The sequence below is a fragment of the Talaromyces atroroseus genome (genome assembly GCF_001907595.1).
Source record: "Talaromyces atroroseus strain IBT 11181 chromosome Unknown scaffold_0, whole genome shotgun sequence".
In the NCBI taxonomy this organism is placed as follows: Eukaryota; Fungi; Ascomycota; class Eurotiomycetes; order Eurotiales; family Trichocomaceae; genus Talaromyces; species Talaromyces atroroseus.
Window position 1 is genome coordinate 1,550,700 of NW_017971432.1, and position 22,929 is coordinate 1,573,628.

General features: G+C 47.8%; 8 protein-coding genes across 8 annotated transcripts; 6 read left to right on the forward strand and 2 right to left on the reverse strand.

The window, feature by feature from the left end:
* Positions 1 to 530: 530 nt before the first annotated feature.
* On the forward strand, positions 531 to 2,219 carry UA08_00552 (hypothetical protein; the record flags this gene model as incomplete). Its single annotated transcript, XM_020260371.1, has 2 exons — positions 531 to 2,039; positions 2,115 to 2,219. 2 exons carry the CDS (start codon positions 531 to 533, stop codon positions 2,217 to 2,219), a joined length of 1,614 nt encoding a protein of 537 aa, XP_020124258.1.
* Positions 2,220 to 3,112: 893 nt separating this feature from the next.
* On the forward strand, positions 3,113 to 7,204 carry UA08_00553 (Phosphoribosylformylglycinamidine synthase; the record flags this gene model as incomplete). The annotated part of the gene is made up of 1 exon (XM_020260372.1): positions 3,113 to 7,204. The coding sequence occupies one exon, from the start codon at positions 3,113 to 3,115 to the stop codon at positions 7,202 to 7,204; it is 4,092 nt and encodes a 1,363-aa protein (XP_020124257.1).
* A 308-nt stretch (positions 7,205 to 7,512) lies between these two features.
* Positions 7,513 to 10,293, reverse strand: UA08_00554 (hypothetical protein; the record flags this gene model as incomplete). Its single annotated transcript, XM_020260373.1, has 1 exon — positions 7,513 to 10,293. One exon carries the CDS (start codon positions 10,291 to 10,293, stop codon positions 7,513 to 7,515), a length of 2,781 nt encoding a protein of 926 aa, XP_020124264.1.
* A 411-nt stretch (positions 10,294 to 10,704) lies between these two features.
* UA08_00555 (hypothetical protein) lies at positions 10,705 to 12,107 on the forward strand (the record flags this gene model as incomplete). Its single annotated transcript, XM_020260374.1, has 4 exons — positions 10,705 to 10,870; positions 10,932 to 11,195; positions 11,252 to 11,870; positions 11,951 to 12,107. The coding sequence occupies 4 exons, from the start codon at positions 10,705 to 10,707 to the stop codon at positions 12,105 to 12,107; spliced, it is 1,206 nt and encodes a 401-aa protein (XP_020124263.1).
* A 629-nt stretch (positions 12,108 to 12,736) lies between these two features.
* On the reverse strand, positions 12,737 to 13,631 carry UA08_00556 (Cytochrome c oxidase subunit 6, mitochondrial; the record flags this gene model as incomplete). The annotated part of the gene is made up of 4 exons (XM_020260375.1): positions 12,737 to 12,855; positions 12,932 to 13,049; positions 13,209 to 13,254; positions 13,438 to 13,631. 4 exons carry the CDS (start codon positions 13,629 to 13,631, stop codon positions 12,737 to 12,739), a joined length of 477 nt encoding a protein of 158 aa, XP_020124262.1.
* A 1,158-nt stretch (positions 13,632 to 14,789) lies between these two features.
* UA08_00557 (Elongation of fatty acids protein 1) lies at positions 14,790 to 15,932 on the forward strand (the record flags this gene model as incomplete). Its single annotated transcript, XM_020260376.1, has 3 exons — positions 14,790 to 15,197; positions 15,260 to 15,542; positions 15,598 to 15,932. 3 exons carry the CDS (start codon positions 14,790 to 14,792, stop codon positions 15,930 to 15,932), a joined length of 1,026 nt encoding a protein of 341 aa, XP_020124261.1.
* A 1,455-nt stretch (positions 15,933 to 17,387) lies between these two features.
* Positions 17,388 to 18,161, forward strand: UA08_00558 (hypothetical protein; the record flags this gene model as incomplete). Its single annotated transcript, XM_020260377.1, has 3 exons — positions 17,388 to 17,531; positions 17,753 to 17,879; positions 18,085 to 18,161. 3 exons carry the CDS (start codon positions 17,388 to 17,390, stop codon positions 18,159 to 18,161), a joined length of 348 nt encoding a protein of 115 aa, XP_020124256.1.
* A 2,341-nt stretch (positions 18,162 to 20,502) lies between these two features.
* On the forward strand, positions 20,503 to 21,484 carry UA08_00559 (hypothetical protein; the record flags this gene model as incomplete). Its single annotated transcript, XM_020260378.1, has 2 exons — positions 20,503 to 21,300; positions 21,404 to 21,484. 2 exons carry the CDS (start codon positions 20,503 to 20,505, stop codon positions 21,482 to 21,484), a joined length of 879 nt encoding a protein of 292 aa, XP_020124255.1.
* Between the last annotated feature and the right edge of the window lie 1,445 nt (positions 21,485 to 22,929).

Here is a 22,929-nt window from a genome sequence, read left to right on the forward strand (position 1 = left end):
ATGCACAAAATCGAGTCTAGCTCCGAGGAAAAAAGTTAATCGTTCTCTAGCCACTTCCAGACGAGTGACAGTAACATTCTAGATATGATTGCCCAACCTATTTCGAGGCTGTTTCGGCGTCTACCTAGCAAGATCGGCTCGGGATCACCATTACGTACTACATATTTTATCAAAATAATCCGATCCTTCTGCACAGGCGTTATTGTGCATTAGTACGATTTTCTTGTCTACTTAGTCTATGTTTTAGAACTCTAGTTAGTGCCAAAATTTCGGCTTTGGAATTTGATGTAGGTTTTTCGGCATCAGATCATGCCTTATTGATGACCGGTGCCTAATTAGTTTGATTATGAATCTATGACTGATCATTGATTATCTGTTCTAGAAGTAATAGACAGCACTTAGTCAAGCCGAATTCAGCAGTTCAATAAACTATATTAACTTTCAAACAGCCCGTTGAGCAAGCAATAGTTTTCAAACCTCGCATCCACATCTTCTTTTTCGATACTTGCCTAGGTGCCCACTGTCACAGCATGAAGTGCTTCCGAGCAGGAGTCCTCGGGGCCCTTATTGCCACAGCAACAGCATCCACAATCCAAAACGGCACATACGACTACATTGTCGTCGGCGGTGGTCCGGCCGGTATCATTACTGCTGAACGCTTTATCGAAGCCGGCAAGAAGGTCCTCCTTCTAGAGCGTGGTGTTGGTCCTACTGTTGCAACAGGTGACACGCAGACCTTATCATGGAACGACACACTCACTGCCGTCGACGTCCCTGGTCTCTCAGCCAGCCTAGGCGAAACAGATGTCTTCAGCCAGGATCTCTGCACTGATACCGCTGGAACAGCAGCCTGTGTCCTCGGTGGTGGTGTCACCGTGAACTACATGGTTTTCGTCCATCCTCCTGCCCATGATTTTGATGATAAATGGCCTCTGGGATGGAAATGGCATGACGTCTCCTCTGCTGCAGACCGTCTGTACGCGCGCAACCCCGGTACTATCTTGCCTTCTGCCGACGGCAAGCGATACGACCAGGGTGCCTACAATGTCTTCTCAAGCTTTTTTGCCAAGCTCGGCTGGACCTCAGTTGATATGATCACCCAGCCCGACGAGAAGTACCAGGTCTACAGCTACCCAGCCTGGAATATCAAGGACCAGAAACGCGCTGGCCCAGTGCGCACATACCTGCCGCTCGCAGAAGAGAGCCCTAATTTCACCCTCAGCATGTCCACAAAAGTCAACCGCCTCGTGCGCTGCGGCAGCAACGTCACCGGCGTCGAGCTTGACGTTAACGGAACCTCGGAAATCGTAACTGTCGCCCCTAACGGTCGTGTAGTGCTTGCTGCCGGTACTATGTCCACTCCTCGCATCCTCTTTAACTCTGGTATTGGGCCCAAGTCGCAAATCGAGATTGCTCAGGAAAGCGGTGTCACTCTTCCTCCCTCCAATGAATGGATTTATCTCCCGGTCGGCTATAACTTCAAGGACCACGACATTTTTTCCATCATCGTCGAGACGAACGGTACTTTCTCGCCACTCAATGGCACTAACGTCTATGATGGTGCTGATACGCACGATATTGATCAATACGAGGATACAAACAGCGGTGTACTGACCCAAGGCAAGCATCGCATGATCTTTTTTAGTTCCAATGTTGCCTCTGACGGCCATAAACGTTACTTCCAGGGCTCATGTGCGCCCACTGGCCCCGGAGAGATTACCATCACCACCTACATGACCCATGGCCTCACCTCGAGCGGTGTATTGGGTCTGGACGTCAACGGTAGTACGGTAGTTGAGAAATCCCCTTACATGCAGACCGACGGTGACCGCGAGGCTGCTACCGAGTTCATCAGCAGTCTGGTCGCTGACTTTACCAGCCCGTCTTCTGGCTTTTCGTTGAGCACGTATACAAATACCTCAGCTATTTTGGGCTCGCTTACAAGTGGTATTCATTATGTCGGTACCGCCAAGATGGGTCCTGATGATGGTACTTCGGTTGTTGACATCAATACTAAGGTTTACGGAACTGATAACCTGGTTCGTTTCTCTCTCTTACCCTGGACACAGGCTACTTCTATAAACAATCAATTGTTGACTAACTCCACCAAATAGTTCGTCGTCGACGGTAGTATCCACCCCGATCTTCCCACTGGTAACATCCAGGCCACCATTATGATTGTTGCCGAGGCCGCAGCTGCAAGGATCTTGAGCATATAAGCGGCCTGTGGATTGATTTGGCATATACACAAACGCGAAAAGGTTATATGGAATATAGACAGGTTAAACAAATGCCACTTTTTTTGGTAGATCCGGCTTGCTTGAATACATTCTGTTTAGCATATTTAATTAGTTGAAACTTAATAAACACATCAAACATAGCAATGTACCATATTATGATGAGTTGTAACTACCAGAGGACTTAAAACTTAGGGTTCTGATGACCTCTTTCGGGAAGAGGCTAAACCATGTTGAGTAAGCAGCGAAAATCGTCGGTGACGTCACTAGCGTCAATGATTTGAAGTGATTTCGCCGAGGAGTCCCGGCAGCTCTGGAATGCACAAATTACTGGGTCATTTGTTGTGCTTTTTGTGCTGGTGCTCCAGGAATTGTCTTAGTAAAATCATTAGTTGAGGGTCCGTTGGGAGGCGCGAGTTCGACCACGCTGCCATTTCGTCAACATTTTGATGAATATGGTTGAGCGGTTTTTGAAATACCATGATAAGCTAGAAACCATAGACCATAGATTTCCGGAATGCCATTCGTTTCCTGCGGGGTAACTCTTTCATGAAGCTTCGCAGGTCTAACTAGTTAGTTACATGCCATACATATCAGAAAAATACTCTATCACGTGACTGATAAGCAACTATGGCTCGATAGGACCAATGGGGACTAGTGCGGGGCCAATCATCGCGGCGAAGTCTGAGATGATTTTTTTTCCCTTTGAGTCACTCAGCTTCCTTGAGTTTATGGGGAGCCAATGCCTCCATATTGACCGAATTTTGAACGCCAGTTTCACGCATTGATTTCCAATGTAATACGAACCGAGCTGTCGCTGCTGTTTATTTATATTATTACATTACAAAGCTGACCTGTGAGCTAGCGGCCGAACGATGGCGGCTTCGAACGAGCAGTCGTATTTGGCCATTCTAGGCCCTGTGGCCTTCTCTCGGTCCCGTAGCCGTGCACTGGCTCTGGACATAGGTGCGGTTGATATTCGAGCACAATGGATTCACTATGTCCACACATTCCAGCCTCTGCAGCCAGTCCAAGAAGCGGTCCTCGAGCAGCTTCTCCGATATGGCGACATTGTCGATATCCCCCCTTCATTTCAATCCGATGACGGCGGCGTTCAGAACTTCTACGTTTACCCTCGAGTTGGTACAATTTCCCCGTGGAGCTCGCAGGCAACTGGAATCTCACACGTCTGCGGTCTTTCGACATACGTGAGACGCATTGAACGAGGCTTGAAAATATCAGTATGGTTTTCCGAAGGGGCCCAGCCAAAGAACGGATACTTGGATCGTCTACATGATAGGATGACACAGGTCATAAGCCAGGACGAGCCTGACCTCGCAAATATGTTTTCAGACCACCCGCCACAACCCTTGGAGACGGTTCCTCTCCACGCAGGCGACAAAACTCCCATCGAAATTCTTCAAGATGCCAACAAACGCCTTGGCTTGGCATTGGACCAATCCGAGATTGAGTATCTTGCCAAAGCATATGCGTCGAATGGCCCTGTGCCTCGCGATCCGACCGACGTCGAACTTTTCATGTTTGCCCAAGTCAACTCCGAACACTGCCGCCACAAGCAGTTCAATGCATCATGGGTCATCGATAATAAGCAGATGCCCTACAGCCTTTTCTCGATGATTAGAAATACCCATAAACAACGTCCGGATTATACAGTCAGTGCTTACAGTGATAATGCGGCCGTATTGCAGGGCGAGAATGCCGGATTCTGGGCCCCTGATCCCGCAACCAGAGAATGGACCCAGACGCGGGAGCAGGTTCATATTCTGGCCAAAGTGGAAACACACAACCATCCGACAGCAGTCTCACCGTATCCCGGCGCTGCCACCGGCTCTGGGGGAGAAATCCGAGACGAAGGAGCCGTTGGCCGGGGTTCTCGACCGAAGGCCGGATTGTCAGGGTATTGTGTGTCGGACCTTCTCATACCAGAGCTACGTCAGCCGTGGGAGCTTGATGTGGGGAAGCCTCACCACATAGCAAGCAGCTTGGATATAATGTTGGAAGCGCCGATTGGAAGCGCAGCTTTCAATAACGAATTTGGACGCCCCTGCACGGCTGGATACTTCCGGACTCTGCTCACCGAGCTTGATATAGGGAATGGCCAGAAGGAGCTTCGAGGATACCACAAGCCTATCATGATCGCTGGTGGTGTAGGCACTGTCAGACCTCAGCATGCACTCAAAGATCCCAAGTTGGTTAAGCCAGGATCTTTCCTTGTGGTCCTAGGAGGACCAGCGATGCTCATCGGGCTTGGTGGTGGCGCCGCATCCAGCCTCGCCTCTGGAGAAGGTTCGGCAGATCTGGATTTTGCCAGTGTTCAACGGGGAAATGCAGAGGTTCAGCGCAGGGCCCAAGAAGTTATCAATGCTTGTGTTGCGATGGGCGCAGAGAATCCAATCAAGTTCATTCATGACGTCGGAGCTGGTGGCTTATCGAACGCCCTTCCAGAGTTGATTCACGACGCTGGATTGGGTGCGACTTTCGATTTAAGGGAAGTTGATAGTGCTGACGGGGGTATGAGCCCCATGCAGATATGGTGTTGCGAGGCACAAGAAAGATACGTCATGGCGGTTGGAGAGGATGGCATGAACAAGTTCACCGCGATTGCTCGACGTGAGCGCTGCGGCTTTTCGGTTGTTGGAAGGGCCGAGCAACCCCATGAATATGAGGAAAAGAGACTAGTTCTTTTGGATAGGGATTCGAAGGAGTACCCTAAGCCCATTGACCTTCCGCTTTCTGTTCTATTCGGTAAACCGCCGAAGATGACACGAGAAGTTGACTCACGAAAGTTGACACTGCCAGCATTTGATGCTAGTCTATCAACTTATCTACCTGCAGCGCCATCAGAGCAACACTTGTTTGAAGAGGCTGCAAGCAGAGTGTTGTCTCTTCCTGCAGTTGGATCAAAATCTTTCCTCATCACAATCGGAGATCGAACTGTAGGTGGTCTTACTGCCCGAGACCAGCTGGTGGGACCCTGGCAAACACCAGTTGCAGATGTCTCTGTTACAGCCACTTCTCTTACTCAGGGCATAAGAACCGGAGAGGCTATGGCAATTGGCGAAAAGCCCACACTTGCCTTGATTTCTCCAGCAGCATCCGCTCGCATGGCTGTCGCAGAGTCTTTGATGAACATCGCAGCTGCGGACATGTTTGATCGCTTGAGTAGGGTCAAGCTCTCAGCAAATTGGATGTCAGCGAGCAGTCACCCAGGTGAAGGCGCAGCGATCTATGAAGCTGTTGAGGCTATAGGCCTGGAGCTTTGTCCTAAATTAGGAATCAGCATTCCCGTCGGAAAGGATTCTATGTCTATGAAAATGAAATGGACAGACGAAAAGTCTAAGGATGCGCGTGAAGTTACCGCACCATTGTCTGTTGTCATTTCCTCTTTCGCGCCCGTTGCAGATTTCAGAAAGACATGGACGCCTACTCTTCGTCGTCTTGAGGACGTCGGCGAATCTGTTCTTATGTTTGTTGATCTTGCATGCGGTCGGAAAGCCCTTGGTGGTTCCGCCGTAGCTCAGGTCTTCAAACAGGTTGGCCATGAAAGCCCTGACATCCGCGATGTAGAGCTTTTCAGAGACTTCTTCGACGCCACGCAACAACTCCAAGATTTAGGGATTGTTCTAGCATACCACGATCGCTCTGACGGGGGTCTCTTCACAACTCTGGCGGAAATGATGTTTGCTGGCCGATGTGGTGTTGAGATAATGCTCGATGAATTGCAGAAAGGCGGGGATATTGGCAGCTCTATCGAAACTCTTTTCAACGAAGAACTCGGTGCTGTCTTCCAGGTCCGAAAGGAGGACGAAATCAAATTCCGGTCTTGTTTCGCAACTTGTGGCCCGCCCCCTGGCTTGATCAGACGCATTGGTCGTGTCTCCGAGAGAGCGAAGCAAAACCTTACCATCTACCACAAACACAAGTTAATTTACCGCCAACCTCGGGGCAAGATCCAACAAATCTGGTCGCATACGTCTTACCACATGCAGAAGATTCGAGACAATGCAGCCTGCGCCGACCAAGAGTTTGCCAATATACTCGATGATAGAAACCCTGGTCTGTCTTGGAGACCCAGTTTCGACCCCAAAGACAAAGGCCTTCCTATTCTCGCCAGCTTGAGCCAGTTATCACCCTTTAGCAATAAGCCTCGTGTGGCAATCCTTCGAGAGCAGGGTGTCAACAGTCAGGCTGAAATGGCATTTGCTTTCAACCTTGCTGGGTTCACTGCTGTTGACGTTCATATGACCGACATAATTTCTGGGCGCGTTTCACTCGCTGCCTTTGTTGGTCTTGCTGCTTGCGGTGGATTCTCATACGGCGATGTTCTTGGAGCCGGACAGGGCTGGGCTAAATCAGTTTTACTTCATGAAGAAACTCGCAGAGAATTTCAAGCGTTCTTTGATCGCCCTGATACTTTCGCTCTCGGAGTGTGCAACGGTTGCCAATTCCTCTCACGTCTTAAGGCGCTCATTCCCGGTGCCCAATCCTGGCCAAGCTTTGAGCGAAATGCCAGTGAACAATATGAAGGTCGTGTTGCCATGGTTCATATCTCCGATCCGGATCCTTCTGCACCTTCTGTGTTCTTGCATGGCATGGGTGGCTCATCACTCCCGATTGCCGTGGCTCACGGTGAAGGCCGTGCATCCTTTGCATTGACTCCAAATGTCACTGCGCAGGACTTTGTACGACACAATCTTGCTCCAGTTCGTTACGTGGACAACGCCACTCTCAAACCAACCATGACGTACCCTTATAACCCGAACGGCAGTCCCGAGGGTATCGCCGGTGTTAGGACGCCCAATGGCCGTGTCCTTGCCATTATGCCGCATCCTGAACGCACTGTTATCGGCGGTGTTGCTAGCTGGCTACCGCCAGACGCGGAGAAATGGGGTGATGTTGGCCCGTGGGGACGAATTTTCTACAGTGCTCGTAGATGGGTCGGCTAGACTCAATGTTTGGATCAGTTATATCTGTTCATTTTTTTCATTTCCATTTATCGGCTATCAAAATTCCGCCTTGAATAGTTCTTGGATTCAAATATCAACATGCATTTACTTGAAAGTGTTCTTTTTTTTAAGAGAATGACTTACAGTGCCTGTCTAGGTACATCATATCTCAGACTGCAGCCTTTTCTAAATCATATCTACCCAGAAGGTACTTCTCTTATATATGATCATTACTCAGTATCATGAATCATCACACGTGGGTATTACAATGTTCTATGTTGATTAATTTTGATTATATAAATTTATGATTAGGCATTCCATGCCAATCGATCAGCAAGTACATCCCAACTTTGCTGTCCGTCTACCCTTCCCACTCCTCTCAGTCCCGCAATAACAAATGCAAGTAATCGGTGAAAATGCTTGGTTACATGGTCCAGTCTGTGGGAATAGGGTGACTCAACGAATGATATACTAGTTGTGTTACCCTCGTCATAGTCGTCTCCGTCGTCAATGTCGTCAATGTCGGATTCATCATTATTACGGATATCATCGTCTTCTTCGTCTTCTTCGTCTTCTTCTTCTTCGTCAGAGCTGTAGCTCGATTCATTTCGGCGATGTCGTCGATGACCCCCAGCTGGACTGGATGAGCGATGCGATTTGTCAAACTGATTTCTCTCGCCGTGACGCGCAGCTTGAATATCTGCAAAATGAACGCATAGGTCTAGCAGGCTAATGATCGCTTGGTGTATGGGAGCTAGATTTTCCGTGAGAAGACATTGTTCCTCGAGGGAAGACATGTAGGACTCGTGAACGGCAATCATGCTGTCAATATCTACCGATGCTTCCAGCGCCTTTTGCATGGAGGTGGTATTAGTGGCTATAACCAATTCTGTGATATGGCCGTATAGAATGTTTGTAAACCAAAGCAGCTTATGTCGGATAATGTAGCCTGTTCCGTCATTTACATCACCAACATTAGCATTTGCCAGAGAACCATCCTTTTTCTGTAGTCGCTGTCGTTCGAGGATAAATTTCGCCCGTCGAATTTGCATCAAGAATACGGAAATACGTTGGTATGTATTCATACCAAGTTTGGTTATGATGTTAGCGACAGGCCATGGTAGTATGTAGTCTATCGAAATTGATTTGAGAATCTTCACCGTCCGATTACGATTTCCAACGTCTTGAATCGGCCCTCGGGTTGAGCGTACAATGAGTCGAGATGTGTCGACACAGCTAACTTCGTTAAACGCACTCTGTACGAGCTCGGTGAGAAGAAACCGATCATTCCATACTCCACCGCCTCTATCAATCGATTCAAATACTTTGCTGTCGATCGTTGAAGAAACTCCGACGTCTTGACATAGATAGATATATCGCAAGGCCGAAAGCGATGTCCAGAACCCACATTGCTCATTGAGTTGTTCTCGCAACATGCTTGAAGCGAGAATATGATTTATCGAAATCAATTGTTCGACAGCCTGATCTAACAGACCTGAGAATGGCAATAGCTGTAGAGCCGCATCGTCTGCACAGACGTCGTCGAAAGTGAGAGACTGCAATTGCACCGAGTCCATTTCATCGGCTGAAATGTTCAAATTTCGTAGGAAAACCATGCTTTTGCCCGTAGTAAGAATCCTGACGGCGCTTGGTTTCACAAATTTTGGAGCATGAAGATGGCCCGCACTCATTTTCAATGAATACCAACCATGCCAAAGGGTTTGCAAATCCTTATTGCTTTGAGAATCGGTTATGAAGAAATGATCCTGAGATACTTCGAGTTCTCCGCTCTTCAACCACAGACGCAGAGGTTGAGCATAAGCATCGAAGCAGGAGAAAAACAATATTGCCAGCGACTTGTATTCGTGATCATTCCCAGAAGCTTGCTGAGCACAAACCAAATCAAAGAGCAAGTCCAGACAAAGGAAAGACTGTTCAGACGGAGCAGACTTCAACTGCACTACGAGGTCGGATAGCAGTAAGAGGACTCGTAGTTCTCCTTTGACGTCCTCTAGCAACTGCAGCAAGCTGACGGTAACTGCTTTCCCGGTCGATAAATAATTTAATTGCAATCTTGACAAAAACGCATCAAATTCACCAAGTTCGTTCTCGACGCCCCTGGCGAATGTTTGCAAGAATACCACAGACTGTGGAATCTGCACGAATCGCCTCAGGTCTCCAAGTTTGACTCCAATGTCGGCACTTAATCGAAGCATATGAAGGAGCGCCGAATTTGAGGCATGGCGAAGAGCATACCTTCTATCAACAGCTATGCTATTGTCGAGTTGCCAAAAGAGTGACGTAGGTAATCCCTGAAGCATAAACAATATTTCACGAGCTGCCTGTAGCTCTGTGATAAAACGGGTATGACTCTCTGAGAATTCGCGGACAGCAGCCGAGTCATACTCCCAGAAATGCCCGCTTTTAATTGTAGTTATCAATTCATCATCATCACCTGTTGCGAATAGATCGTCAGGCACTGTGAACTCATCTTCCAATGGCCGGGCACTTTGTGGTAGTATCCTGGGAATCGAGACTTCACTGGAGGCTGCCGAAGACTCTGTGTCAGAAGATTCTGCACCATAGTCAATGTCTTCCCAGATATCTTCATCAGCAAACGTTGCTCCAGTAGCATCTAATTCTGACCATTTTAGATGGGACGGAGCACTGTCAGATTTGGCCAAGTCGAATTTGGGCACACTGGATACATTGGCAGGGCGATCAGAGAGCTGCAGCAAGAGAGACAAGAACTCCGGTGTCCACGACGAATGTTGTTCATTCAACTCTAATAAGCGACTGCACAGACTGTCTGCCAAATCGTCCTTGCTAAGGACGCGGAATTTCTCCTGTAGACCATCAAGTTGCTTTTCTATCGCAAAAGGGTCGGTCCGGTTCCAGACACTACTCTCCTTGAGGGTTGTGCTGCTGCGTTTCTTGGCACTTTGAAAAGCAGTGGAATCCTGATATAACCTGTTAGTGTTCTCATATTGAAGCTTAACATAGGGGGGCGCCCATCTTGCCTTATCCGATTTTGTTGTTGCCACAACCAATTCATCAAGCAAAGTCCCAATGGCCGCTGAGCGGGCCATGATGTATACGCGCCACGGCTCTCATCGGACAGAAAGAAGCCCGCGCGCGCCACAAACCCCCCGCCACTTCAATTGGCGAAGTGCCAGTATATCGAAGATCGCGAGGTACGCAGATGTAACGAGCTCAAGGGCTAAAGTTAGAACAGTCAGGAGAGACTGGAAACTCAATGGGCAAAACGTCGAGACGGGAAGACGCGCGGAGGGCATAGCGCTAGTCCCGACAAGGAAAGGCGGCGAATAATGCAATGCCAGTTGGAGATCCCCTGGGGAGAAAAGTTGCATCTGTCTTCTAGATAAGCCTCTAGAGCACACGACTCAAACCAGAACATGCTACCCTCATCCTAGTTTCCTCACAATCAGCCCAAATTCCCCGGAAATCCACCCGTCAACTCGATCTCGCCGATTGCCAATATGGCCATCGCACGGCCTATTCGGCTCCTAGGGGCAGTTGCAATCCTAGCGGTTCTGCTGGTCTTCTACAGGATATCGCATTCAACGCCGTCATTGGTGCCGTCGAGCTCAGGTGGAGATACACATAAGTTAACAGATGGGATGAAAAGAGATCCCTTGTTAGACCGTGAGTGTTGCCGAACAACCAACGAATGGGCGATGTGCGAGAAGGCTAATCTATTGCGCAGCAACGGGAGAACCTGAGGGTATACTCTGGCGAGCCGAAGACAACGATTACGCCCCTGATAGTACGGAATCCGCTCGCATTAATGCGACTCTTCTTTCATTGGTTCGTAATGAAGAGCTCGGCGAACTGGTCAAGACGATGCGTGACTTGGAGCGCACATGGAACCACAAGTTCAACTACCCTTGGACATTCCTGAACGACCAACCATTCACAGAGGAGTTTAAGCGCAAGACGCAAGAGGCTACAAAAGCTAAATGCTATTATGGTATGGGACAATATCTCTTTGCATCTGTGGACGTTGGCTGACGAGAATTATTCTAGAACAAATCCCCGCAGAGCATTGGGAAGCCCCCGAGTGGATCGATGATGAGTTGGTTAAGGAATCGAACAAAATCCTGGAAGAACAAGGCATTCAATACAGCGGCAAGTCCTCGTATCACAAGATGTGCCGATGGAACAGCGGTATGTTCTACAAACACCCGGCTTTGGCCAACACGCGGTACTATTGGCGAGTCGAACCGAAGGTGCAGTTCTTCTGCAATGTCGATTACGACGTTTTCCGATACATGCAAGATCACAACAAAACATACGGATTTACAATCAATCTCTTCGATGCGCCGGAAAGTCTGCCCTCGCTATGGCCGGAGACTGAGCGCTTCATTGCCGAACACCCCGAGTACGTTGCCGAAAACAACATGATGGAATGGCTTGTAGACGATAAGTTGCGCCCTGAGCATAACAAAAAAGCCAATGGATACTCGACCTGCCACTTCTGGTCGAACTTTGAGATTGGTGATATGGACTTCTTCCGCAGCGAAAGATATGAGGCTTATTTCAACTACCTCGACCGTGCTGGTGGTTTCTTTTATGAACGATGGGGTGATGCCCCTGTCCATTCTGTCGCTCTGGGTCTCTTTGAAGATGCTAGCAAGGTCCACTGGTACGTGCCATTTCAATATCGACATTTTATATAAGCAGAGCAACAACAAAAGGACTAACACATAAACACAAAACTTACAGGTTCCGAGACATCGGTTATCGTCATATTCCTTACTTCAACTGTCCCAACTCACCGAAATGTTCAGGCTGTACCCCTGGTAAATTCTACGAGGGAGCCTCCTGGTTGTCTAAGGAAGATTGCCGTCCCAATTACTTCAAGTATGTTGGGACCCATTAATTATCTTATTTCCCCAGTGGTACATGATGAGTCATGAAGATATCCGCTTCTTATTTTCCTTATTATCTTTTTGGGAGATTGCATTTACCTCCTCTGTAATGTATATGAACGACTTTTCTTCAGCAATTGCTTGTTCAATATATATTCTTTTATCAGAAACAATTTATAGCGAGGAGCGGCGTTATCAGGCATTTGTTTGTGCAACTGTGATTTTTACTCATCCTGTACTCAAATCGTTTCCCATCAAGTTTTGAAGTATGTCAAATACCTATATACATAAATATGGATACCTCTTGGTTTATATGGTCAGTCGATTTTCATGAGTTTGTTTTGAGTTCGTAATCTCTTATGCATAATTAATATTAGATTTAAGTATAGGAGGACTGAGGGAATTACAATGATAGTTATAAGGGTGTAGTCAGGCATGAAGCAAACGAGGCTCATAGTTTGTGTTTACTTTGGAAGATTTATCGTTTTTTGTTTTCGGCTTTTCTCGTCCATAAAGCTTTCTATTTATCTATACAGATTTCTCTCCAAAGGTCGAGGGCGAAAGATTTCACAGATTTAGACACACACACACACACGGGGAAACACACAAAAAGTAAGGAGCATTGTGAAAATGGCTGTTTCTACTCGTTCTTGGGGTAGAGTTCCTCGCGAAGGGAAACACCAAGCTCGGTTCGGAGACCCTCGAGCGCCTCGAGATATTGCTTATATTGACCCTCGTTCTCGACCTTGGCGCGGATGCCTGTTTATTGGAATTAGTCAGCTTCGGTCAGACGGAAGTAAAGGAGTGAGGTATATGTGGCAGTAGATCAACGAACCTTCGAAAACTCGGACGGCAGTGGGGAAGTCGTTGACTCGGCGAGCAGCTCGGAGAGCAGCAGAGAGAACCTCAACAGAGGGAACGAGATCGTAGGCGAAAGCGTTGTTCAAGTTGCGCTGCATAAGACGAAGCAAGTTTAGTATGTACGTATGCATATATATAGTCAAGTGGAGTTCTGTTATTGGGAGATTCTTGGTCGGATTGTTTGATTGTACCCGACGGCCCGGCTCAACGCTTGTGTTTTCCGCCAGGCTTTTTCAAAAGAGGTGACGTACCTGGAGCTCGAAGACATCTTGAACGGCATCGAATTCCTTCTCATATCTAGAATTGACGTATCAGAAGTCAGGCAATTGTAATGAATGAGCGACACAAATTGCAGGTTAAATGGCAGTCGCTGACGAATGTCTAGTGGCACGCATGATATGATCAAATTTGGACATGCGAGACATTCTCCCGCGCCTTGCCTGACCCTCGCGCCCAACACCCAATGGTATAAATGCGTACCTGGCAGAGAATTCCTCGTAGGTCTCCTCCTCATGACCGCTGCGGAGCTTGGAAGAGGTGGTGAAGTTATTGGCAATGGCGAGCGACGAAGGAGCAACACGGGCGGAAAGGCCTGACCGAGCGTACGAAGCTCTGGCGAAGCTTGCTGGGCGAACGGATCGCGTCGCGAGGCGGAAAAGAGTAGTAGAGGCCATTGGAGCGGAGAAGAACAGTAAGAAGGGTAAGCTGTGTGCGTGCTCTTCCCCAATGGAAGGTAACAGGTCGTGGGCAGGGAAGTGAGGTTGGCGTTGCGTTTGCGTTGGAGGTTTGCCCACGGAGTTTTGCGGGTGGTGTGACTGCCGCGTGATGGCCTGAGGCTGCAAGGCCGCAACCTTTCCCTTTCCGGCATGATAGCATGTCTATTATGATAACTAACTATTCTTATCACAACAACGATCGGTCTCTTGCTCCATGAAAGTAAAGTGTCCAATTGATTACTGTCAGATCATGGCTTCTTCTGGTTTTGCCCGTATTTACATTGACCTGTCGTGAGCCAATAACAATGTAGATAGTAAGAGCTCTGCGCGGACGCTCATTGGTCAACTCCAGGGCAGGCATAGACTCAGGAACGAGAATATCATTCATTCGACCTACAGTCAAGTACTGCGTAGCCACGGCTACTGCTGGCTGTTAGACATTGCGATAACTATCACTAGTAGATTAGAATTCTAAATTGCACTCCGTACATTCACAAGGCACGGCTGTCAAGTTTGCGGAGAAGCCGGAAGCACGGAGGATCTTGCGAGCTGGTTGCGATCCAGTCTAAAGTACCCGTAGGTACCTCCGAGGCATCCTACTAACAATTTGTTAGCAACATTCAGCGCAGGTACCTCGAGGCACATCGGCAGCCCCTTTTACCAGGGCGGATCGCGCTAGGCCCAACACAGGCAAGCGCTGGCCGCCGGCGGACCTGTAAGATGCGAGCTGCAATCTCAGCCTAAGAAATTGGAAATCATCTCGCTGTTCCACCCCTGCTCCAATCTCAAAACTATTTCTTTGCGTTTTCCTTCCTCGAGCCGGTTGCTTTTCCCTGGCTTTCGTCTCAATTCCTTCCTTCTTCTTCTTCTTCTCTTATTTGCAATTCTGCACCCATTCCTTCGGACGGGTTGTTGCTCTTGATATATTTCTTATAATCAATCCCTTTTTCTTCTCTTCTCTTTTTTCTTTTTGCGCCATCGCTCTCGTGCTTCTTACCCTGAAAAGAACAGAAGGCGTCTTGACAGTTTCAGCCTCATCGGACATTGCTCAATCGTATAATCGAAACTCGAGTGCGGTCCTCGAAGCACCAAGTTTTGCATTCAAATACCTCCACCATGTCGTTCGACCTCAAGCAAATCCCTCTTCCCACCATCGATCGCCCATTCGGCATCGAATTATGGCCTTACTTCAACAAGGCCTTCGAAGCCGCGGTCGGCTATCCTGCAGACGATTTTCGTTTTGTGAGAGACCAGACACCGATGTCTACTTTCAAGGAAACCGTCGCTGCTCTAGTCACCTACTATGTCGTCATCTTCGGTGGCCGTGAAATTATGAAGAAATTCCCGGCATTGAAACTCAACGCTCTGTTCATGATACACAACTTCTTGCTTACTGCCATCAGCGGAATCTTGTTGGTTCTGTTCATCGAGCAATTACTTCCTACGCTTTACCACCACGGCATTTTCTATACTGTCTGTGACCACGAGGGTGGATGGACTCAGCCTTTGGTTGTTTTGTACTATGTGAGATGCAATCGCCGCTTTCTTTAGAAGTCTGGACAGGAAAACTAACGTTTAGTGTGCAGCTCAACTACCTCAACAAGTACCTTGAATTCCTCGACACCGTCTTCCTTGTGCTGAAGAAGAAGCCATTGACTTTCCTCCACACCTACCACCATGGTGCCACCGCTCTGTTGTGCTGGACTCAGCTCATTGGATTGACCGCTGTGTCTTGGGTTCCGATCACCTTGAACTTGGCCGTGCATGTCATCATGTACTGGTACTACTTTCAGAGTGCCCGTGGCGTTCGCATCTGGTGGAAGAAGTACATTACTATGTTCCAGATCCTTCAATTTGTTATCGACCTAGGTAAGCCTTTCTTTCTTTGCTACACTTGAAACCTACTTTTACTAACGAAAAATAGTTTTCGTCTACTTCACATCTTACACCTACTTCTCCAGCACCTACTTCCCATGGGCTCCTAACATGGGTACTTGTGCTGGTGAGGAATTTGCCGCATTTGCTGGTATCGCCATTCTCACTTCATACCTCCTTCTGTTCATTTCGTTCTACCTCGTCACTTATAAGAAGGCAGCCAAGACCGGACGTCCTCGCAGCAACACTGGTCGTCAAGCCCTTATTGATATGAAAGATGCCCAAGTTCCCAGCCCCGTTGCCAACGGTCGTACCAAGCCTGCGACAAATGGAGCCGCAACATCTGGACGTCAAGGACCTGTCACTCGTTCCCGCAAGGCATAAATCAATATCGGGAGTGAGTTGGGTTGTCTAGCTCACACCGAGGTTCTGAAAAAGTTAGCCTCGGTTACTATTTGGCGAGACTCACGGAGAAGTATTTACAATTTCGCAACAATGCTTCGAACGCACCGACGTGCCTACAGGGCTCGTTACCAAAACAACTTTTCATCTTCGACTGTACTCTATTGTTACAGATATTATATGTTTAATGAGGGCTGGTCACGACTGGGTAAATTTCCCGGTTAGGTCATCTAAGAAAATAATACAAAGGGGGAAAGGCAAGGATTATTTGGGAAACGCAATTGCAGCGAAGACGGCCGTCTAGTTTCTAGATTTTTTGCCAGCGGGCATTCGCTTTCTGTGTTATTTATTGTAAATCATTACCTCCACGATCCTGCATTTTGCATTGGGGGATTTTCATTTTCATTTTTCTCTTGGCCATTGATCTTGATCCATCATGAGGCCCAGTCAGGTCTTTGCCGACTACGGGCCGTGTTTTTCTGATATGCTATGTATGCTATGCTTCAATGCCGTGGGGGTTTTTAAAAGACTAATATATGTATGATGTTTTGTCGATAAATAATTGAGGGCATCTGATTATGTATCTGGAGTACGAGAACATCTCCATGAATGGCACTCGAAGAACTCCAATTTGCACGCGAGTCATGCGTTGCTACACGGGTATATGCTCTCTCTAAGTAGCCTGTACCTAGGTATCTAGCTTGTCCTAACATCATGGTAGCTGGTGTGTTCCAATGTTGTTTTAATTAAAATCTAGAAAACATGAATAGTACCACTTAGCTTAGCCATCATAGGTATAGACTGGACCCGTTTGGGGACTGGTCATACTTCTTATCTTTGTAGATGCCTGTGTCTCGATTTGGATTGCGCAATGCCCGAATCTCCTCCTGTAACTTCGTATTCTGTCCTCTCTGACCCCTGTTGGTCAATCCGATGATTGGCGGGCTCGAGTGCTTCTGATCGTCTTCCACCCTTGCTTGTCTCTTAGTCCTGTGCATATCCCTTGGTTCAAGATTTTCAAATGTGGTGGCAGGCTACGATGATCAATCATAGTGTTTAATTCCAGCAATGACTCGGAGCATCATTACTTCGGGCGAAAACATCATTACCAATACTCGAAATCGGAGCATGGGTACGTCTTCCCCCTACCGAATCAAGATATTCATGATTTTTGCTTCTGCAAGTTGAGTAGTGCGGTTTCTCCCCTTCTGTTTTCGCGCATTGATGCCAACACCTGCATCGATGAATCTTTGGAATATGTCTTTATCACCAAGTAGTATCAGCTCTTTATGCTGATAAGCGAGAGGCTGGTTGTTCCGTTTGTATGTGTTCACTGATATCGCTTAATTGTTGATATATGAACGTCTTTGCGTCCTCTCTTTTCTCTTTCCTCTTTTCTTCCTTCCCTCAGCATCTCGACAATCCAACGGGTTAGCCATGGCTCTCACATTGCAAGACAGCATAAACGCCCCTGGCAACTCCAACTCCTCTGGTTCTGGTGGTAAAAAGCCAAACCTAGGTGGAGGAAGCGCAGACCTGTTCGAGCTCTCTGTGTCGTCTGCTTGCGCTATCACGAAGTCGGTCCTTGCAAGACTGGCCGCCGCCCCTCGACTTCCTCTCCTGCTGCATCCTGACCCACCACGACGTCGTGACAACAAGTAGCAGCATCAAAATTTATCAAATATAAGGGTTGATGAGTACGCTTATGCTCAGTCGGATTTCATTGCTAGGATCCAAAGCGTCTCTGGGAATACGTCCGTTCTCTATTACCAAACAATAATATCTGCTAGAGAAATTGACAGGTGTTATGCCACTTAGCGAAGCGCTTAGACGGCAGCACCACCGCGTCGAAATATGACGCACATTATAGTGTCATCCTTGATAATAAGGTCCTGGAACGTTATTCTGACAGAGGCTTCAAAATCTATTGTAAGTATTTAACGAACGGAAAGGGGGATTCATATATATGAAATGCAAAAAGTTCCAAGGTTGGAAGAGAAAAGATCCTTGTAAAATATCTCAGTTTGATTGCTTGTATCAAATGAATCTCACTCCACCATCGATGGTTTTCGGGCTTTTGACTGTGCAAAATCTCATCTGTTGTCAGATCTAGTAGATCAACTAACTCTATTAGATTTCATTCAAGAAGACAACTACGTCAACCGATTTGATGGCACCGCTGAACTGGGATCCACCACGATTTCCCGCTAGTAAACGCTCGCAGAAATCAGACGCCTGCTTGCTCTGGTTGAAGAAAAGGATGCCTCACCAGTTCGCCTGCCGTCTTTCTCACATTTGGATGCCAGGCAAGCATTTCTTTGGCGAGATCCAAAAAAGCTTCCTTCTCCCCTCCCTCAAGGAAGAGAACTGTGTCGTCTAGTGTCCTGTCGGGGATCAAGTCTTCGTAGAGAAAGCGACATGAGATATTTTGTGAGTCTGAGAGTGATTTTCGTTTTGAGATAGGCGGCGGCCTGGACTCAGTATCACAGACAGGAAGCAATGCCGAAGATAAACTTACCCGTATGAACTATCTTGCAATCTTTGTGAAGATATTCAAGCCCCGTAAGAAGAGCAGGATAAACAAGACACGAATGAGAACCTCCCGGACCATCAATTTCAAAAGAGTCCAGTAATGTTCGGAAAAGTGAACGACCCCGATGTGATGGGTCTGCCGTGGCAATGTACTCAACCAACCTTGACCATGGTTTGGTACCGATCAGCGAGTACCTCTCCGGGCTTTGCTGGGTAGAAGTACTTGAAATCGTATACTGGCGTGATCTCTTCATCAATGAGTATGCCGGGGGGTAAAGATGGCTCGCAAGAAGGCATGGGAAACGGTTTCTTGCACAGTAAGGTGGAGAAACGAGCAATGGACGGCCTTGTAGTGGCCATTTCAGATTTACTCTCTTGTAAGCCGACGTGAGAATATGATAGTTAGTTAGTTATCGGAGAAGAAAGTCATAGTCGGGGAAGTCATTTGATTCGTTCACACGGGTTAATATCAGATTTCAATTTCAGTTTCGCAGGAATTGATTCTTTTTCAAGTAACCTAGCGTTAAAAAATCGGCTTTTAAATTTGGTATTCCAACACGCGTACACTTTCCTGGAAACTTCTTTGCAAAACTGCTCTCCGTTTCTTAATCAGATATGTCTACCTAATGATACTTAGTTAGCATATCGTAATATTCCAATATATATTAGCAGTGATATTTAGAAAATTACTTCTAGCGAAAGCATCTTGAAACAAACCGGATTTTGCCAAGGGTTTGCATATACGTCTCACAGAGTCTCACCGAGACAGGGAATGATTTCTCAGAGTGATACGTGTCACCCCTGCCAAGTTCTTTAGTCCGGCGTACCTTGCGACAACCGGCCGCAGGACGTGTCACACACCCACGTTAAATGGCTTCACTAGTCGGTGGACCATTAACCATGCACGTCAAGTCCGACAATCAGTCTCTTGCAGGAGGTCCCATCATGGCATGGCCGTTGAAAATGGAGCACGGAGCGCAGCGTTTGCCGTGTGTTGGGGACTGGCTAGTACGTAATCAGGGACAGAGCATGACTAGTTTTCTGCAATTGTCCCTCTCGTCCTGCTATGCAGCATGACGGGTTTGGAGTCATTAGACCTGTCAGCGACTTTCGAATTCCCGGTGGCCCCCTCCTTCACACCTTGGCTGGATAACGGATCACTATAGCAGAAGTGAGTACATGGAAAAGCAGGCTAACTAGATTCTCTCCCTTGACAGGACCAGTCATATCAGCGAGCCCTAGCGAAGTATAAGTGAGCCGGAGTTCCGAATCCTGACAAGGATGTGATCAAGGATAACACTGTTGCAGCAGCCTCTGTAGACAGGAGGGGCGTTCTCAGAACAGGTATGCTGCACATAATAGAGTAAGTAATGTAGGCGGTGCGCGAGAGCGAGACAGGGGAGAGAGAGGGAGAGGGAGAGGGAGAGAGGGAGGAGGAGAGAGGGCGTGGAAGTCGTGAGGGGGCGGCCTTCCGCCGCTAATGCCACGCACGCCGCCGACTCTCCGACTCTCTGGCTCTCTTCAAGGTTCACGTCGGAGCAAATCCAACAACTAGCTGGACCCTCAGCTTTCCAGTTCCGGACCATCATGATGCCATGCCAGGGCTCGCCCATATCCATTCTGAGAATGCACCGGCCTGTCAAATTCCTGGCCCCCTGTCTGTCGCTCGGTCGGTCATCATGCTGGCAGATCGCATCCGAAGGGCCCCCTGTTGCCATATACGACTGTTCTCTCAGACTCGTTCCTGACTGGGATCGAGTGCTTTGACCTTTTGCTTGTTGCTGCTTCAAATTTAGCTGCTGTCTCACCCTTGTGCTACGCATGTCCTTTTTCTTCCCCCCTCATGTCATTCATTGATTCTTGCCTTTCTCTTTGTCCCAGCTAGTTACCCCTCCGGCCGCCAGAGCGATATCCTCAAGAAAACCATCTTGCTGAGATCAAGGCTTATGTCTGACCGTGGGTGCTTTTAACAAGGAAAGCAGAGAAAGCGAGACCGGAGGACAAGAACAGCAACAATAGCATGGAGGCTCCTGACTTGACCGTGAAATCAAATCAACCAGATTTACTACAGATGCATCCGGCACCATCGTGGAAGCGATATGAATCAGAAGAGGAAGACGTGTCAGAAACCAGCTCGCAGAGTGTCTTCTCGCCAACTGAAGGCGAGACCGGCAGCCATGACGAGGACGATGTCGACGAGTCTGCCAGCGAGGCCGAGGCTGGAATGCTGTCTCCATCGAGACTGGAGTCGCCAGATGACTCGTCCAGCCTTTATTCAAACCGTCTCTCGATTACAACTGCAAAACGCAGCAGTGCGGCTACCTATGTTGCCCAATATCAGGATCAAGACAACGGCGACGTGTCTCCTTGCACCGAGTATGTAACCGCCCCGGTATCTCCTTTCTATTTGTCGCCAGTGTGCTACATGCCGGAAGTGTCTGGAGACTATCCCCGAGAGGAACTCATACTCGCCAACGATATCGATGAGGAAGTAACACATGATTCTGAATTGCACGAAGTCTTCGAGGCCAGGGAGGTCGTCTTCACTGCGCCGGCTTCGAGACCCAGCATTGTCATGATCTCCAGTCCCACAACTGAAGCAATTTTATCTGCTCGAATGGGTCATCCTACGTGCAAACCGGAGGGAAAAAACAATATCCTTGACCGTCCGGTTAATGCCGGCAAAAGATCGTCAACGAAGAGGTCATCAAGCGCATCAGGCATGAGCCCAGTAGACCGTCCTAAGCGCTATTCGGCCATGGTCTACCGTGACTTGAACCAGAGTGGCGAGGTTGCTTACATTGATTCTCAGAGTCATGTACGTACCCGCTCCTCTCAATACCAAGGACGCGGCCGATCACGACCTCGAGCGGACTCTTCATTGAAAGAAAGACAGGGCAGCCGTAATGCAGATTGTTCAGAGATACACCAATTACGGTCGAGACGAACCCCATCTCAATGGTCTTCTACAAGCAATCGGTGTACGCCAGATCATGGAATGAAGCGAAATTACTCACGGCCACGCTCTATTCGGACCTCAAGTGCCGCTAGTGACGACACCACTACGAGCGCAATATCTTGGAAACAAGTTCATTCACATGACTGGTCCAGCACATCCATGCAGAACTCGAGATCATCTTCTGTCGAACCACTAGAGTCATCATCATCACAGAATCAAGCTGATATTCTCAAATCGGGCCCCCATCCACTCTCGATCATCACGACCCCAATGTCCCCTATAACTTCCTCCAGCCCCAATCTTGAGATACTCACGCCCCATCCGCACTCGGCATTAGCAAGTTATGGTGAAGTCGATTGGTCGTCTGTCGAAAGAACAAATACATTATCGACAGATATCAACACGTTTCCTTACTCTCGCCCGCGCAATCCGTCATTATCCTTGTCCCTCGCCACGGCCCCTGAAGATCTTGAGTCCTCTATGACACGGTCTCGATTGAGGACGAATTCTAGCACTTCGTCCCCAATTTTCACACGGAAGCTATCGATATCGACGTCAGGATTAGCGCCAGCTTCTTCAAAGGCACAATCTCATAGTCCGATGAAATTACTGATGGGCGGATTTCGGGGGCTAGGTAAACAACGCACCCGTTAATAGGTACTCATGTACACAGTTTTCAGCCCCATGATGCTCTCTCACAAGCATGACGCCACTTCGAATCTGTTTACCATTGTGATCCCAGATCCTCGTTTCGTCTCTGATCATCAAAGCATTTCTTCCCACCTTTTCATCTTTTAATTCGACGACATCCTGCCCCCACGTTATATGCTGACACCATACGCTGACATTTGGACACCCCACTGAACCTCAAGCCTGCATGAGCTAATGCATACCCTCTTTGATTTCTCTAATTAATTGGACACCGTTTTTTTCTATTGTTCTCGTCTTAGGGCAGCTGTTTGCCTATGCAACTATGGAGCTCATCGCTTCGATTGCTTTTTATCCCCTGTTCCTTTTTTTTCCAAGGTTTTTTCTACTTTTTTATGCTTATCTGTATCCTACCTAGCTTGGTGGTTGAATCTATCTAGTAAGTAACTAGGTTGTTATCCCTACTTGGTCTTTTCCTTTGGGGGGACGTATTTGTATCTAATTGGAGGACGTTCAGAATAGGACATGGAGTTTGATGTTTACACATGTTGTGTTGTCGTTACATTGGCTAAAAGGCTTTGTCCTGTTATGATAATTGTAAAAGCGTTCCACACCGTAGGCGACAAAGGTGTCCTGCAAGGGCGTTGTATATTTAGGACGTCTCAGGCTAACTCTATGTTTGAGCTTTGAACCTCAAGATCTGTATGCAGGACTCCGTGAGAGGGGTAGTAAGGAGTACAAGTTGCGAAAGATTTTTCGACTGTCAAGCCAAGTAGTCTAAAGCACATCTAATACATACAATGATACAATGATAATTCTAGTAGTATTATACTGGTAATC